Here is a 17,500-nt window from a genome sequence, read left to right as displayed (position 1 = left end):
TAAAAAGGTGACTAGCGCAGATACTGCATTGCTGTTGAGAAGAAAAAAATTAGATAAATGGAAAAGGTGTCTTCTAAAATTAACGCCACTGAGGCAGCCATTGTCTTTGATGATATATATATATATATATATATATATATATATATATATATATATATACATATATATATATATATATATATATATATATATATATATATATCAATATATATACATATATATATATATATACATCATCTCTTCCTACGCCTATTGACGCAAAGGGCCTTGGTTAGATTTTGCCAGTCGTCCTTATCTGGAGCTTTTAATTCAATACTTCTCCATTCATCATCTTGTACTTCGCGCTTAATAGTCATCAGCCATGTCTTCCAACTCTTCTAGTGCCTTGTGGAGCCCAGCTGAACATTTGGTGAACTAATCTCTCTTGGGGAGTGCGGAGAGCATGCCCAAACCATCTCCATCTACCCCTCATCATGATTTCATCCACATATGGCACTCGAGCAATCTCCCTTCTGTGGCTCGGTTTAAAATCCCCAGCCGACCAATCAGAGAGGCCGATGCTTTGCTATCCGTGTAGACACATCAGGATTATGTATGTAATTGACGGATAGGTTTGTTTAAATCAAATGGTTGTTACAGACTAATACACACACAAACAAAGCCACATCAACACCTTCTAAAAACATAACAGAAACCTCACACGTCTCGAACTGTCAACCTAACTACGCCAAGACTTCTCGCTGCTGGGAAGAAGAACCCTGGTGACTGGTACAACACAGGAACATACTCTACTGGGGTCTAAGCGATGTCCGGCAGGGCTGCCGATTAGGACTATGGTCTACCCCAAAGCTAAAGCAAAGGCAATCCTGCTTATCCATACAGATGGGGAAAAGCGCGTTAATAGTAGAAGATTTTTAATAAAGCAAACTTAATTTTATGAATTAGGATTTAGGACTAAAATCTTCACATACACTTACGGTGGCTCGATGCACTCCGTATCGGTTTCTTCAATATACCGACCTTCCCCTGGAAAATAATGGTATGTAGTGACGTCACCACTATTGTGAACTTCCACGGCGCTTGTCTCCTCCGTATATCCATGGTCATCCAGCTTGTGATAAGAGTGTTTGACGTAGTTGGTTCGATTCTGTTAAAGATTAATGGATTTTTAGGATTACTATGTATTTTGTTTGACTGAAAACAAAACTCTAGTCTGCATATTCACATACACAGTATACAGTATATGCATATATATATATATATATATATATATATATATATATATATATATATATATATATATATATATACAGTATATATATACATATATATATAAACATATAAATGCATATATATATATATATAAATATAATATACATATATATATATGCATGTATATATATGTATATATATGTATATATATATATATATATATACACACATATATACACATATATAAATATATAACTATATATATATATATATATATATATATATATATATATATAGTTTCATGTATATAGATACGTTTGTATATATATATATATATATATATATATATATATATATATGTGTGTGTGTGTGTGTATGTATATATATGTATACATGTACATACATATATATACACACGTATATGGATGGATGCACTGTATATGTGTTAGTGTGAATATCTAGATGTCTAGTAACTGGAACCATTTGTTGAGAAAGTATCACCAAGGATCTAAAGATACATGTCCTTCTAGGTAAGATTGCTCTTCTCTTATATGTATGAGATTAGAACCGAAATGAAGAAGAAAAAAAAAAAGACGACAAGTTCATAAAACTTTGTGTCACATAAGGCTTCCCTAATTTTCTTTTTAAATGAAACAATACACGTCTAAGAAAAGGATATTCAAAAGATTTCTCTTCATTGAATAACTTCATAAAGGCTCTAGAGGTAATTAGTCAGATTTTTTTATTTCCATGTACTTTCATCACTGATCATACGTTAGGCACCGTAAAATAAGAGACATTTTTCATACCCCGCTAGATGAATTTTAGTGAAAACAAGAGACGGATTCAACTATTTCGCTGAAGAAGCCAGAATTTTAAACCTCCAATATTGAACATGGACATTTTTCTTTAGGTGATTCCAATATTGCCTAGGTTTCCAGACGTCAAAGGGTTTACAAAAGGAAAAAAAAAGTTCAAGAATCACAGAAACATGTTTTTGCGTTAGTTATTTTCTGGAAGAGTGGCGTAACTGTGATGCCCAGACATAATGCTGTTGCGTAAACATATTGAGAACACGAGAGATCAGTCCCTGATAAACAGCTTTCCCTCATTGAAAGTTTATACTTCATTTAATTTTTTTTTTTTTACATTAGAATGAAAAAATGGGAGTCATTCTACAAAGTAATGATAGAAATATGTGCAGTAAAACTCACTTTACTTTGAATTATACTTCGTGGTAATAAACGATTTAAATCTGGACACAAGACTTTTAACAAGATAATAGAAAGTTCATTTTGAGATACACAATGAAGAGAATAACTATACCAGATAAAGGAAAAAGACTTGCAAAATAAATATACACCATATATATACACACACACTCTCTCTCTCTCTCTCTCTCTCTCTCTCTCTCTCTCTCTCTCTCTCTCTCTCTCTCTCTCACAAACACACACATATATATACATATTATTTATATATATATATATATATATATATATATATATATATATATATATATATATAAATTAGATGTGCATATATACATACACACATATATATATATATTATATATATATATATATTATGTATATATATATATATATATATACATAAATATATATATATATATATATATATATATACATATATATATATACAGTATATATATATATATATATATATATATATATATATATATATATATATATATATATATATATATATAGTAGGGAATGACTAGTGAAGGGAAATCACAGTAAGTATATCTCAAATGTGTGTGTGAGAGAGAGAGAGAGAGAGAGAGAGAGAGAGAGAGAGAGATCTGGGATTTACTGTATATCAAGTAAGGTACAAAGCTTAAATTGACTCTAGATAATACAGGGTGACTTGTGACTGATGAACATATCTCAAGAAGAAATTAGTATAATATATAGTAGAATCAACATAGGAAAATACGAGGAATAAAATTAAGAATATACGATATAGGAGGTGAATATTTCAGAAATGGCTGGAAATATACTCGTGAACAAACGAACACAAAATTTGTATGAAAAGGAGGTGGGATGAGCACGTTTTGAGAAAATGGAAACTTTTTGGATTATAGTGACAGGTAATGGAGAGTTTCTAAAATTCATTGATGGTGCTACGAATGCTAACAGAAAGTAGTTCGGTGTAAAAGGGTATGGATAGGGAATAAAAACAATAAAAGAGTTTAGTAAAGTAAAAAAGAGATTATTACCTGAGCCAGCGAAGTTGGAAGGAGGTTATGTTTTACCCCCTGTTTGTGTGGTTGTGTGTGTGTTTGTTAGTGAACACCCTCCTAGCCACCCTTTTAATCATAGAGTAATGGAACTTGCATAGATTAATTGTTATGTATAAAGCAGGAAATGATTAAATTTTGGAAGGTCAAGGTTAAAGGTTAAGGTCATGGTCAACCAAAATGTCCAATTCACGTAATCAGTCATAAGTTTGGACATCGCTGTCACAGAGACCTAAAACTTGGTTTTGGACGGATAGAGGGAAAATGAAGGTATTAGCACACAAAAGAATGGATAGGGTAGTCAAGTTTGAATCAATAAAGATAACGATACTTAATAACAAACGCAGAGGGGAGAATGTAAACAAAATGTGTGAATAAAATATTTTACAGGAATGTAAATGTAGAGAAAAAGGATAATAAATAAATGGATCTCAGATCAAAACATATAGGTGGAGAGAAGCTGTCAGATGTATATGTAGTCCTATGTCAATGTAGTGAATATCTTGAAGATTTGTTTAATGTGGACGATAGAAAAGAGTCAGGTCTGAATGATTCAAGACTTGAAAGGATGAGCTAAATGCCCTGTACGCACATCCAAGTAGATCATGATTTTCCCGACCTGTTTTTTTTTTTTTTTTTTTTTTTTTTTTTTTTTTCAACCAGGCTCAACTGCTACTCGGCGATATTTTATCGGCTACTTTAGTTAGCCGAATTGAACCGTGGATCCAACACGATCATCCAAATCTGTTATCCAGATTGAAGCAGATTATTCCCCGAGTGCCAGATCGAGTTTGACTGGGGGATCTACTCGGCTTTGTGAACATGTTATACGTCTGAGAATGTCAATAGAAAGAACCTATTTTCAGAGGATGAAAAGGCCTAAAATATATCGGTGAGAGAGGAATAATTGTTTCATTGTTTAGATGTAAAATAATAAAGGTAACTGTATGAAACAAAGAGGCGTAATTACTACTTAGTATGATAGGGAAGGTGTATGGTAGGATTTTTTTAGAAAGTATGCCAGATGGTAGCGGAAAAAGGTTCAAGGATTTAATACTTATGAAACAGTTATGTAAATAGTTCGATATTAAAGGAATATATTGCATATGAAATGTATGAACTTACAGCTTATGATAGGACTGATAGAGAAGCAATGGAGAGGGTGTTCAGAATACATGGTAAAGATAAAATTTACGGATAACTATTAGTATTTTACTAATCGAAGGGAAGAGTGTGTTTGAATCTGAAACATGAGTATACTGATTCCATGGCTACTCAACATTTGTATGAATGAAATGCTGTGAGTGAACAACGAAAGGATGATTGGTGTAGGCCAGTTATGGGATAAGAGGATGGTTTGGAATAGGATGTGAAACAGTTCATGTTTGCATATGATAATGTAATGAAACTGCAGAAGATGGTAAAAAAGAAAATTGAAAGTACATGTGAGCAGTAGTATGGTATGAAGGTAATTTATACTACAGGAGGATGGAAGAATGAATGAATGTTTGGTATTGATGGTAGAAGAACAAAGTGGAAGACTTCTTCAAGTCTTTGCGAGTAAGTATAACACTTGATGGCAAGATAAGATAAGGCGAATCGCACACACACCTATATTGTTCAAAGATTTCGCTCAGTACAGAGGCTCTTAGACTCAGGGCCATAGCCCCCAAAAGGCGATTCACAAAATATGAGAAGCAAGAAAGGTAGCACTGAAAAGAAACTTGATTTTTCCCTGATAGTTGCGAACATTCATGCCATTTAGGGCACATGCCACAGCACTGGGGTCGGAAAGTCCATTAAACTCTGAGGTATGTCTGTTGGAGAACCCAGAGGTTACAGTATTTTATAAAATCTAAGAACTTTGATAGAAATATGGAAAAAAAGGAATCGGAAAAGGAGTTCATGGAGAAGGGATGCTGGTGGGATCTCTTAGTAATGGTTAGAGTGAATTATATGTGGAGACCGAGTTGAGAACGCATGAATGAAATGTCCACTCAATTTTTTTATATAGAAGTGAAGTATGTATTTCAAATGCTTATAGAAAAATACATAATATATGTAGTAGAGGAAGAATTGAAGGGGGGAGGGGGAGGGGAGGGGGGTGGGCATGCTAAAACGAGAACATGGGAGAAAAAGTTATTCAAGAGAATTTTGAAGTGGTCTGGTCACCTGGAAATAACTGGCTATAATAGATTAGTTAATGGAGTGGGTGATTAGTTACTGTTATGAGGTAAGTTACTGTTACTGTTTAGCCATGTTCTTTGGAACATGGCTAAACGTAGAGAGAGAGAGAGAGAGAGAGAGAGAGAGAGAGAGAGAGAGAGAGAGAGAGAGAGAGAGAGAGAGAGAGAGAGAATTTTGTATAACTTACGTAATAGACCTCCGTCATTTCCAGCATCAGAGTGAAGTCAGCACTTAGATATTCAAAGTAATCCGGAAAGATTTCGTTACCATTCAGTGACTCATCTCGAGGGTCGCAAATGCCGCTGACCGAATTGAGGGCAAGTAAAAGTAGGCCTACGATCAGGAGGGGCCTTTTTGTGCGCTTCCTGAAAGGTTACAAAAAGAAAGTATGGTATAAAAATACTGGATGATTTTAAAATATGGGGGACATAGCACATAGGGAATATTTTCAGAAATGAAACTATATACTTCAGAGGCAAACTATCTATCTTAACAGTCATATGATAGAAAGGTAAGTATTAATTTTTTGTGGAGTAACAATCGTATTATTTTTCATAATGGATATAAAGGCATCTGGAATCGTACGTACAACAGAATGTCTTCATATAATAAAATGAACGAAAACAGTAAGTAGCTAACAGAAACTAATGAAAAACTCCAGTTAGAATAAAACTAACTGATAGAATAGAGCAATACGCCAGGGAAATAGCCGCAAAGGGTTGTGATAAACAAAATATCTGTAAAAATATGGATTATATAGACATCGTCTTGCATAAAAATAAAAATTTCCACCCGCCATGTTACCTGTATTACAAATAATCACATAAATGCCTCAATCATTTAAAACAAGACATTATTGGAAAGGTGAATAACAACGATTCACTAAAGTCAAGAATTTTACAATGATTAAACTAAGGCGGATATTTTCATCTTCTCAAGATCTCAAACTAGATGAAACAAGGACTGATTCTCAATGAATCAATATATTTAAACAAAGAGATCAACAACACCAGATGAATATATACAAAGATTATACTGCGCTTTAAGGTTACCAGGAAATATTTTATAATAATTAATCCTTATTCAGCAATTTTTCCAGATCAATATTACGATGTTCTTTTGAACAAAAGTGAGTTTTTAGGCACTTAGCCATCGAATAATAATTCTATAAAAAGCCTTTATTTCAATATACGACGGCAATCAATTTTCCCTAATAAAATCTTGTTTTTCTATGCCCATAACGAGTCTAGGATTAAGGAATTCAATTACTGAACCTACTTGTTTAAGTGGCGGACAAACAACTCCCTGAATTATCTTTGTGATTAATAGGTAATCCAGGTTATTAGACATTTTAATTATATTAATCCTGAATTTTAGCTGGTGGGAGTTAAGTTTTTATTGTATTCATTAGTTCAGAAAATCTACATCAATATTGAAAATTGAGATATATAATTCTATAATCTTATAAGCTTGGTAACTATCAAAACCCCCAAAGGCAAAACTACACACTATATGTTTTATGACCACAGGATAGAATGTAGAGTGGAAAACCAGAAGCTTACTATACTTAGATCATTGATCGGATCAGAAGATTATTTCCGAAAGTAACTAAAGCTGAGAATATTTCCGAATTATACCCATTAGATAACAATAATTGATAGATTTTATTTAAAAAAAGGACTAACTTTAAACAACATGTTTTAAAGAAACCTTGTTTCATCAACAAACAAAATATTCTACTTGTTACTTAGACAATATTCTTTTCCGGAAACCTGGAGCAAAAGAAAGTACTCATATACGACACAGCTCCTAAATCCCATAACAAGGATACCAGCCCAACACGCACCAGCAGTTAAGGGACTATAGCAACCATCATAGATTGGCTAGGGTTGCAGATTCATCAGGGTTCCATAGGTCCCATTAGTATGACTAAACTTCCAGCATAAAGGCCTGATTTTCCACTGCCATGGTATATTATTGCACACCCGGAGGAGAAGTGATGTGGTAACATCTTGAATTTTCTGGCTTCTATTGTAACCAGCCACATGAGATATACGAAGTCTTCTATACTATCATGAAGTTGGTAAGTAATATAATCGCAAGCGGGAAAGGTCATATTAATAACCGCTAAATTATCGAAATTTTATCATACATATTTTGCGAAAACACTCTCGGTTATTTGATATCAGCAATAGAAATTATGATAACATCGTTTGTATGCTATTGCTTTAACGGTACATTCTTTGGTCCTTTCATATTTCACGATAAAAAACTATCATCAATATCATTTGTTTAAGCAATTGGTGGTATTAAATATATATTTAACCAGTATATTTCATGAATATTAAAGGTAGGATCCTCTTTGTTATGTAAAAAAATTGTATATTTTTGGAAGATATGACTGGTATGGATACTCAGAATTTTGAGAAATCTTTAATAAAATGCATAGGAATAAGAAATTTAATTAAACGTAAGATTTTGTCCAACATATTACGATAGGAGTCAGCAGCCGAAGACCTGATAGAAGAGTAATACTCGAAAAAATGGAAGAATTTGAAACGATGAATTCTGCCTTCCAAGTTAACACCTATATCCCAAAGATTCATTTGAAAAATAAATTTTTAATGTTTTGTATCATACATCTAAAAGAAAACATTGTATTCTAAGAACTCTCTAAAATTAATTTCGATTTATATAGCTGCCAGTACAGCTTCTTTTTCAACAACTTAATATAATTAAATGCTAAAGACAGGCTGGATAAAGTACCACAACACTTAGCATAAAGGAAAACCTTTACCCAGTCCAGTCATATTAGGCATATTTTGGTCAAAGAAAAAATATAAAAGCTGAAAATTGGTTAATGACCTCTTTAGACACTTAGATATAACATGTGAAAAGTCCCCATCAATCATCCTTGAGCTTCGTCAGCCATCTTGGTAAAGGGCTGCCAAATTTCAATTTTCGCTATTCCCATGAAAATGGTTGGTCTGACGGAAAAAAAAAACTTGTTGAAGACATAATTAGATAAAATGTAATTCTCTTCAAAACATTCAATGCTTATTTTCGCTATGAAGATTCATTTGAATTACATCCCCGATTTGTTTATCCTTATACAAATTTATGGTGATCCTGAAGTGATAGATTCACTTCCCTAATTTTTGCATATTTTCACAAATTTGATAAGGCTGAAATAGTCAAACAAGGAAATTATAGTAAAATACAAATGCAAATAATAGGATTTCAACGATCGAAGGTATGTATATGCAACTAAACAATTCTTCATATTACGCAATGTTAACACGGAAAAAGGTAAAATTTTAAAAAACATAATGCCTAAAATTACGAAATCCAACGTTTGAAAAAAATAAAAAGTAATACATCGTAATTATAAGAATTATTATTATAGTTATGGTTAAACACACACACACACACACACACACACACATATATATATATATATATATATATATATATATATATAAGTATATATATATATATATATATATATATATAAGTATATATATATATATATATATATATATATATATATATATAAGTATATATATATATATATATATATATATATATACATATATATATATATGCATATATATATTAATATATACATATATATATATATATATATATATATATATATATAAATATATATATACATACTGTATATATATATATATATATATATATATATATATATATATGTATACATATATGTACGTGTATATATATATATATAGATACAAATATATACATATATATAGATGCATACATATACATATATATATATATCTATATAACATATATAAAATCAAATATAATCCTAATCCAGATGAGACTTAGAAATATGAACAAACAACCGTCAACATGACTGGGTCACTGAAGAATCATTGCAAAAACATTCTAGCCAATGATTCAGAATCTGGTTTTCAGAGATAATCTCATTTCCTTCTTAATCTATCCCCTTGATTATATATATTTCACGGTCGTTTTCCGCCATCAAAATTGCATCTGCAGAACATGCAAATTGCAGGGAAAGGAGAGGATGCTTCAAATGGGTTGAAATTGCGAAATGAATTTGCATCGCATTTGGTAGAAAAGAGTTCTATTGATGGTATTATCTCCAATTTTCGATTGGATCTTTTAGTATTTGAGGATTTTTAACGAGGCTCTCAAAATGTATAAACCGGATCTTTTCGGAAATCAGATTATTAATATAAAAAAACAAATAATAAATTAAATCATCTTTACCTGAATGAATACATAAAAAATATGAGAAAAACAAGACAATTCATTTCTTTATGAGAAATAATTTTTCACTTTTTTTTTTTAAATTTAATAAGTGCTTAGCTGCAGCTAATATTATTTCATAAGCACTTCGGAAACTCCTGTTTCATTAAGTAAATGATTGAGTAAATAGTTTTGCGATTGATTAAATAATTATGACCCCGTGACTTAATTATGGCCCCTAGAGTTCAGATTTAATTAATTGACATAATGCTAATTAACTGTTTAAAGTTACGATAGATATTTATATTGCTTAAAATAGAATTCCTGGAAATTTCTAACTTATACATAATGAGGTAGTGTATGTCAAGGATTTTAGATTCGTCTAACGATATTGGATAAAAACATTTCATATAGCATGACTGAAAAATATCTTATGTAAACAAAATGCTCTCTCTAAAACAATAAAAATCCGCATTTCCCATGTAAAATAAAAGGTACATGTTCAAAGTATCTTCTAACCCAGCCACTGAGGGGGGGGGGGGGGGGGGGGGGGGGCAAGCCAGCATCAACTTGGTGCCGGTCCCAAGCCCGGGTAAATGGGGAGGGTTGGCGGCAGGAGAGGCATCCGGCCATTAAAAATTAGCCAAAACCAATATGGCCAGTGGAGATTGTGAGATTAACCGATGATGAAGTGTGGGACAGAGGTAGACGGAGAACACGGGCCAGAAACATCGACCCCACATAAAAGTGGGAAAAGATGCAGACAAAGAAGATGTTCAAAGTATCTTCCATCTTCCAACAAACGCCCTCATTAACAAGCTTTGATTTCAACTGCGTTATCGAAGGGAGAAGACAGAAAGCTCCTTAACATTTGAAGGCGTTTAATTGCTTGTTTACTTGAACCACTACGAGAACTCTTAATTTCGTTTCAACACATCCTCTGAGCAGCGGTTCTTTTCCATTATGCTTAAGAAAGTTCGTAGGCGGGTGCTCTTGGCCTTTTAACTTTATAATGGACAAACTTTAGAGTTAGTAACTTTTCTTTTGATACAATGGGAAGATGCAGAAGTTGAAGACGCAACCGAAGGAATTAACTGTAAAATTCTATGTCGTTGAATGCTCAAGATGGTGAAATATTCTTGAAGGATCCCACCAGATTGCTTAGTCGGCACTACAATTTATGAATAAAATAGTTTTAATGAGGCTGGTAATATCTTGATTTTTAGGTTATTTAGTGCCTTAATTGATGTAAGATAGGGAGTTGTGAATATTCCTTTTCTTAAGTTATATGCATTTTTCACTTTGAAGGATTGTTCCAGAAGATTTTAAGCATTTGGTTCTCGGAAAGTTTATCTCTCTCTCTCTCTCTCTCTCTCTCTCTCTCTCTCTCTCTCTCTCTCTCTCTCTCTCTCTCTCTCTCTCTCTCTCTCTCTCTCAAGGTTATTAAACTCCTGCCACCCCTTCGTTCTGGTTGGGAATTTGCACAGTTGACGCCATGCACAAAGAACTCTTAAGGCTTGGTTTTATGTAATGGGTGTCAATAAAGTCTAAAATTTAATAAACATATTACAAAAGCCACTGAATAGATATCTTAATCAGAAATTTTGTATGTCTTCAGAAATTATCAAGTTTGTAATAACATTACCTTTGTGTATTTCAGGTACCCTACTGATGGAAGAGGTATTTTTAAAGGAACCCTTGAAATTGGCTACTCCCCCAAATAGGCACAATGTGTCTCATGATTTATTGGAACAAAATCGGGTACGCAGACTCCCCAACACTACAGAACTGAGCGTAGAAGGGATCTACCGTCACATCCATCAGTTCATGAATAACACAAGAAATTTAGTGAGACAAGGTCAGTGTTGGATAAAGGGAGAAGTGGACGACCAAGAACATCTGAGGAAAACATCGACCGGGTAAGGCCAAGCCTTTGATTGTTTCCATACGAATTCCATCCTTTTTGCTGCCAAACACTTGGAGTTACCACGGTTAACATTGCACTAAGTTCTATACAAGAACTTGCACTTAACTAGCTATGACTAATTTCTGAGGATGAAAATGTTCTTCAACGGAATTCGTTTTAGTGATGAGGCAACCTTTCATGTTTCACCCAGCTTAAAACATAATGCGAGATTCTGGAGATCAGAACACCATTACGTGACTAAGGAGCTTCACCGAGAGAGTTCAAAGGTGAATGTGTGGTGTGGGGTCAAATGTAATCAAATCGTTAGTCCATTTTCCTTCAACGAAACATCAATTACTGCAGATGTTTACCTTGACCATATAACCAAAACTAAACCACCTCCAATCAACCTTAACCTTCATTTTCCAAAAATATGGGGAACAGCGACGCTGGGGACTACATGTCCGTGGGTTCCTAAATCAAAAATTTTCGGATTGATGGATTAGAAGAGATGGCCAATTTTCTGCCCTCCACACCCCATAGATCAGATATACCTCCCCTGGACTTCTTTCTATGAGGTTATGTTAAAGATATCATGTATAGAACAAAGATACGGGACATCACTGATCTTAAGCAAATAATCACTATGTCATTGTCATTATTAATGAGGATATGGTACAGCAAATAAAACAAGAAACCAAGTACTGGCTTGAGGTGCTTCGTGTAACTAATTGTGCGTAAATGGAGGTGCATTAAATGAACAAAAGAATCTTCAATATATACTCTTCATTTTGTAATAATTATCGCCTATTTGTCTCTTCATTTAATTTTTGTATTTCTTTTAGATTGGTAAGGAGAACTCATGGTTGACAACTTAAGATAACAATCCAATTACAAAACAAGGATGCAAGGATAAAGTACCAATTGTATCTTAAAATACATTTTGATGGGAAACTTACATGTATCAGAGACTTGTGGACAACCTTTATATTTGAACTTTTCCTATTTCCTTTCACACACAAAATTGACTTTACCATTTAATTTTCAAAACGTTTCTCATAGGGAAGAATAAACACTAGATTATTGTAAAGTAATGAATAATCAGAAAATTCCAAGGATATGGAATCGATGACAAGTATGGAAGTAAATGAGATAATAGGAAAACAAGAGTACATAGCATGTATGTATACATACTAAATTATAAGGTGCAAATCTGTTAACGAAGTATGCGGCAAGGGCCAAAAAAATTTTATTTGGCAAAAGAGTTTCAAGTTTACAACGATGTAAATATTTCAGATTCCGATTTTAAACTTCGGAGAAACTAATGGGATTGGAGAAGGCAAAGGAAAAATAAAGGCCATAAAATTATCGAGGTATTTGAATACCAGACGAAAAAGCAGCTAGTTCTGAAACACCCACACTTACGCCGGCCCAGATTTCCCCTTAATGTTGTAATGAGAGAGAGAGAGAGAGAGAGAGAGAGAGAGAGAGAGAGAGAGAGAGAGAGAGAGGACTCGTGACACCATAAACAAGACACATATGTCAAGGTAAACATGTTTTGTTTTTTTAGTCTGGAACATCATTAATGAATATCAAGTTAGTTGAATCAATACTTTTGAATGTTCATTCTGCCTTCCTAAAAACTTCAAATCATCTGGGGTTATATATTCTCAGTAGAGCCATTTAGGCCAGCTGTGCAGCGCTGGTCGAGATTAGCATTTTTAGCTTAAAGTTAGCGACCCAACACTCGTTTGCCTCAGGCGTTTCCATTCCGTGGCACATTACCGAGACGTGGAAACAAATAGATAACGCAATAACGAGAAATACAACAAAGGATTCTCCAGATATCCAGGCTTATTTTGCCAGACATAAATTCACCTTGAGATTTACGGTAGGGAAAAATGTGTATAGGAAGTGTATCTGAATTTAAATTTTTATTTTTTTCGTATGATGAAGTCTATAATCCTTTTTTGGATATTAATGGAATTCTTACATTCCCAGTTTTTTTTTCTGTTTTTTTAGAAGATCGACGGTAATGGAAGGGCTATGCGTACCTGAAAAGGTTACTTAGTAAGTAAAGAATGTTTGCCCAAATAAAACTCTGAAAAGACAAAGCATTCTTAGAAGAATATATTCAGGATTTACCTATGATAATGTTGATGATAATGATAATTATGATAATAACGATAATGATATCAAGTGATTGCACTGTATTTATTATTTAATATATTTTTTTATAATTATTTATTCTTGTATTACAAATGAAAGTTAATACTTACATAGAAAATTGTGCTTTCGTCTGTGACGGAGCCGAGTGAGGGTTGTGAACTCAAAGGCAGGATGCAATTGACTGAGTTATATTGTTATAGAACACTCTCCTTTATATACAAAACCTCAAGGCAACAGGACATAACAAGTTAACAAGACAGACAATATTACAGAGGAAACAGCAGACATGAATTTTCATGTTCGTTTAGTGCGAGGGAAGAGCGAAGATACAAGAATGATATATGCAAAAGGAATTATGTACAATTGTGTGACACACGGTTGGTACATGGCTCCCCCCCTAAAAATGACATACTGTACATGTTAAATAGGGCGCCCTGATCTGGAGAGGCGAACTGTAGGCGGGTCATCTGGCAGAAGATAAGCAGGTTTTAGACGATCAATGGAGACCCAGTCTTCTTTGCCCCGAATGTTTAGTAGGAATGCTTTCGGACTGCGTCGGATCACAAGGAAAGGGCCCGTGTAAGGGGGCGTTAGTGGTGGCTTGCTAGTGTCGTTGCGCAGGAAGACGTGCGTTGCAGAGTGCAAGTCCGTTGGTATATGATGCTTCGCTGGGGGCTTGTAAGTCTGGCGGCACGGAGTAAATTTTCCCACGACGTGACGTATGCGCTGGAGATCGTCGGAGGAGGTTGTAGAAGGAAAAAATTCGGCAGGGACGACCAACGGGTCGCCATACACCATTTCAGCTGCCGAGACGTCAAGGGCGTCTTTAGGAGTGGTCCTTAGTCCCAGGAGGACCCAGGGAAGCTGAGTAAACCAGTTGCAATCCTTGCAGCGGGACATCAAAGCTGCTTTGAGGGTGCGATGAAAACGTTCAACCATTCCATTGGCAGCGGGGTTGTAGGCCGTTGTCTGATGTAGGGTGATGCCCAGGAGATTTGCTAATGACGTCCACAATTGAGAGGTGAATGTGGTTCCCCTGTCAGAAGTAATATGCTCAGGGATACCGAATCTTGAAATCCATCCAGAGAGTAAGGCAGATGTACATGAGGCGGACGTTGCAGTTTCCATGGGAATGGCTTCAGGCCAACGAGTGGAGCGGTCGATGACGGTAAACAGGTAACGATGTACTTGTGATGTGGGTAGGGGGCCTACAACGTCGACGTGAATGTGTGCGAAACGACGCTGAGGTTGAGGAAAGGTGCCCACTCCTGAATCCGTGTGTCGATGTACTTTGGAAGTTTGGCAAGAAGTACAGGCGCGGACCCAATCCTTAGCATCCTTAGAAATGCCGTGCCAAATGAATTTTGCCTTCAGCAGCTGTGCAGTAGAACGGCACGAGGGATGTGAAAGGCCGTGAATGAAATCAAACACCTGTCGGCGCATGGGAGCAGGAATCCAAGGTCGCGGTCTACCAGTACTGACGTCACAGAGGAGGGTGGTGTTGGAGTCTTCGAGGGGAAAGTCTTCCCAACGGAGGGACGTGCAGGATGTCCTATAAGCTTGATACTCTGGATCCTGTCGTTGGGCTTCAGCCAGGGCGATGTAATCCAATCCCAGTTGAACGGCAGCCAACGTGTTTCTTGACAGGGCATCGGCAACGGGATTCATTTTCCCAGGGACGTATTGGAGGGTGCAATTGTATTCAGCCACCGCAGAGAGATGTCGGCGTTGACGGGCGGACCAGGCATCAGACTGTCGAATGAAGGCGTGCACCAGAGGCATGTGGTCTGTGCGAATGACGAAGGGCGTACCTTCTAAGAAATGGCGAAAGTGACGGACAGCCAAGTGCACCGCCAGCAATTCTCGATCGAAGGTAGAATAACCTGATTCTGCCTTGGACAGTTTTCTGCTGAAGAAGGCCAATGGGCGGGGCGAGCCTTTGACCACCTGCTCGAGTGCTGCACCAATAGCGACGTCGCTGGCATCGGTGGAGAGAAGGAGAGGGGCGTGTGGGATAGGAAAAGTGAGAGCCGCAGCAGTTGATAGGGCCTTCTTTGCATTGCAGAAGGCTGCTTCTTGAAGGGGACCCCACTTCAGGTCCTTTGGCTTGCCCTTGAGGGAGGCGTAGAGGGGAGCAAGAGTGGCGGCAATGGCTGGCAGAAAACAGTGATAATAGTTGATCATGCCTAAGAATTCCTGCAGAGCTTTGACGGTCGAGGGCGCGGGGAAGTTCTGAATGGCTGCTACCTTCTCAGGAAGGGGATGGACTCCTTCAGGAGTGATACGGTGCCCTAAGAACGCCACTTCGATGGCGCCAAAGGTACACTTGTCGTACCGGACTACAAGGCCGTTTTGTTGCAGGCGGTCGAGCACGATGCGCAGGTGACGGAGGGATTCCTCTTTTGAGGAGGAGAACACAAGTATGTCGTCCACATAACATACACAGAAAGGGAGGTCCCCTAAGATGCCATCCATGAGACGTTGAAACGTTGCCCCAGCATTACGAAGGCCAAAACAGGAGTAATTGAAGGTGTATGTACCAAACGGAGTGGTGATGGCGGTCTTGGGGATGTCTTCTGGGTTCATAGGCACCTGATAATACCCCTTCAGGAGGTCGAGCGTAGAGAAAACCTTCGCTTTGTGCAGGTAGGAGGTCACGTCGGCAATGTTTGGGAGGGGGTAGTGATCCGGTTCTGTTTGCATGTTCAGGCGCCTGTAATCCCCGCACGGACGGAGGGAGCCGTCTTTCTTCAGAACAATGTGTAAGGGTGACGACCATGGGCTGGAGGCCTTATGGCAAAGCCCCATTTCCTCCATTTCGGCGAACGTCTGTTTGGCGGCTGCCAATCGTTCCGGTGCCAGACGTCTGAATTTTGCGAAGACTGGGGGTCCCGTCGTCTTGATATGGTGATAAATACCGTGCTTGGTAGGAACCGTGGGCGTTTGGCGAAGTTCTGGACGGAAAACTTCCGGGTACGACGTGAGGAGGTAGGCGTAGGCATCCGTGGGTGCGCTGATGTGGAGAGCGAGGTTAGAGGGGGCGGGTTGAAGAGGTGTCGACAAGTACGAGTCTGCGTTGACCAATCGTTGGTGGGCGACATCGACCAAAAGGTGGAAATGAGAGAGGAAATCCGCACCGAGGATTGGCATTGTGACGTCAGCAATGAGAAACTTCCAATTGAATTTACCGTTTCCGAACGATAATGTGAGGTTTTCGTAACCGTAGGTAGGTATCGCAGATCCGTTGGCAGCTACCAAGCGAACGTCGGCAGATGTAGACAGACTACGTCGTGCCTTGAAGAGTTTCCTTGGCAAAAGAGAACGACAAGCACCCGTGTCTACCAAAAATCGCACGCCCGTTCCTGCATCCTGTAAAAAGAAAAGATTAGAAACATGGGAGGCCACCGCCACAAGCGATGGCCAACTTACACGTTTTTTGGCCACTGACAATCCTTGGCACATTTCTTCGCGGTTGCCTCGAATCTGAAGTGGTAGTAGCAAAACTGCGGTGGATGGGAGGT

The 17,500-nt window shown here is 36.7% G+C and overlaps 1 protein-coding gene across 2 annotated transcripts in view; it reads right to left on the bottom strand.

Annotated features, from left to right (window-relative positions):
• Positions 1-17,500, bottom strand: part of LOC137647243 (uncharacterized) — a 194,367-nt gene that overhangs the window by 111,151 nt on the left and 65,716 nt on the right. For both annotated transcript variants that reach the window (XM_068380642.1, XM_068380633.1), the window contains exons 2-3: positions 5,847-6,024; positions 978-1,147 (exon numbers count right to left, since the gene is read on the bottom strand). In XM_068380642.1, coding sequence (XP_068236743.1) covers positions 978-1,147; positions 5,847-5,873 — 197 coding nt within the window. In that variant the 5' untranslated portion in view covers positions 5,874-6,024. The remainder of the gene's footprint in view (positions 1-977; positions 1,148-5,846; positions 6,025-17,500) is intronic.

The sequence above is a fragment of the Palaemon carinicauda genome, chromosome 1, assembly GCF_036898095.1.
Source record: "Palaemon carinicauda isolate YSFRI2023 chromosome 1, ASM3689809v2, whole genome shotgun sequence".
In the NCBI taxonomy this organism is placed as follows: domain Eukaryota; kingdom Metazoa; phylum Arthropoda; class Malacostraca; order Decapoda; family Palaemonidae; genus Palaemon; species Palaemon carinicauda.
Note: the sequence above shows the minus strand (reverse complement) of the source record. Positions and strands in the feature narration are given on the sequence as shown.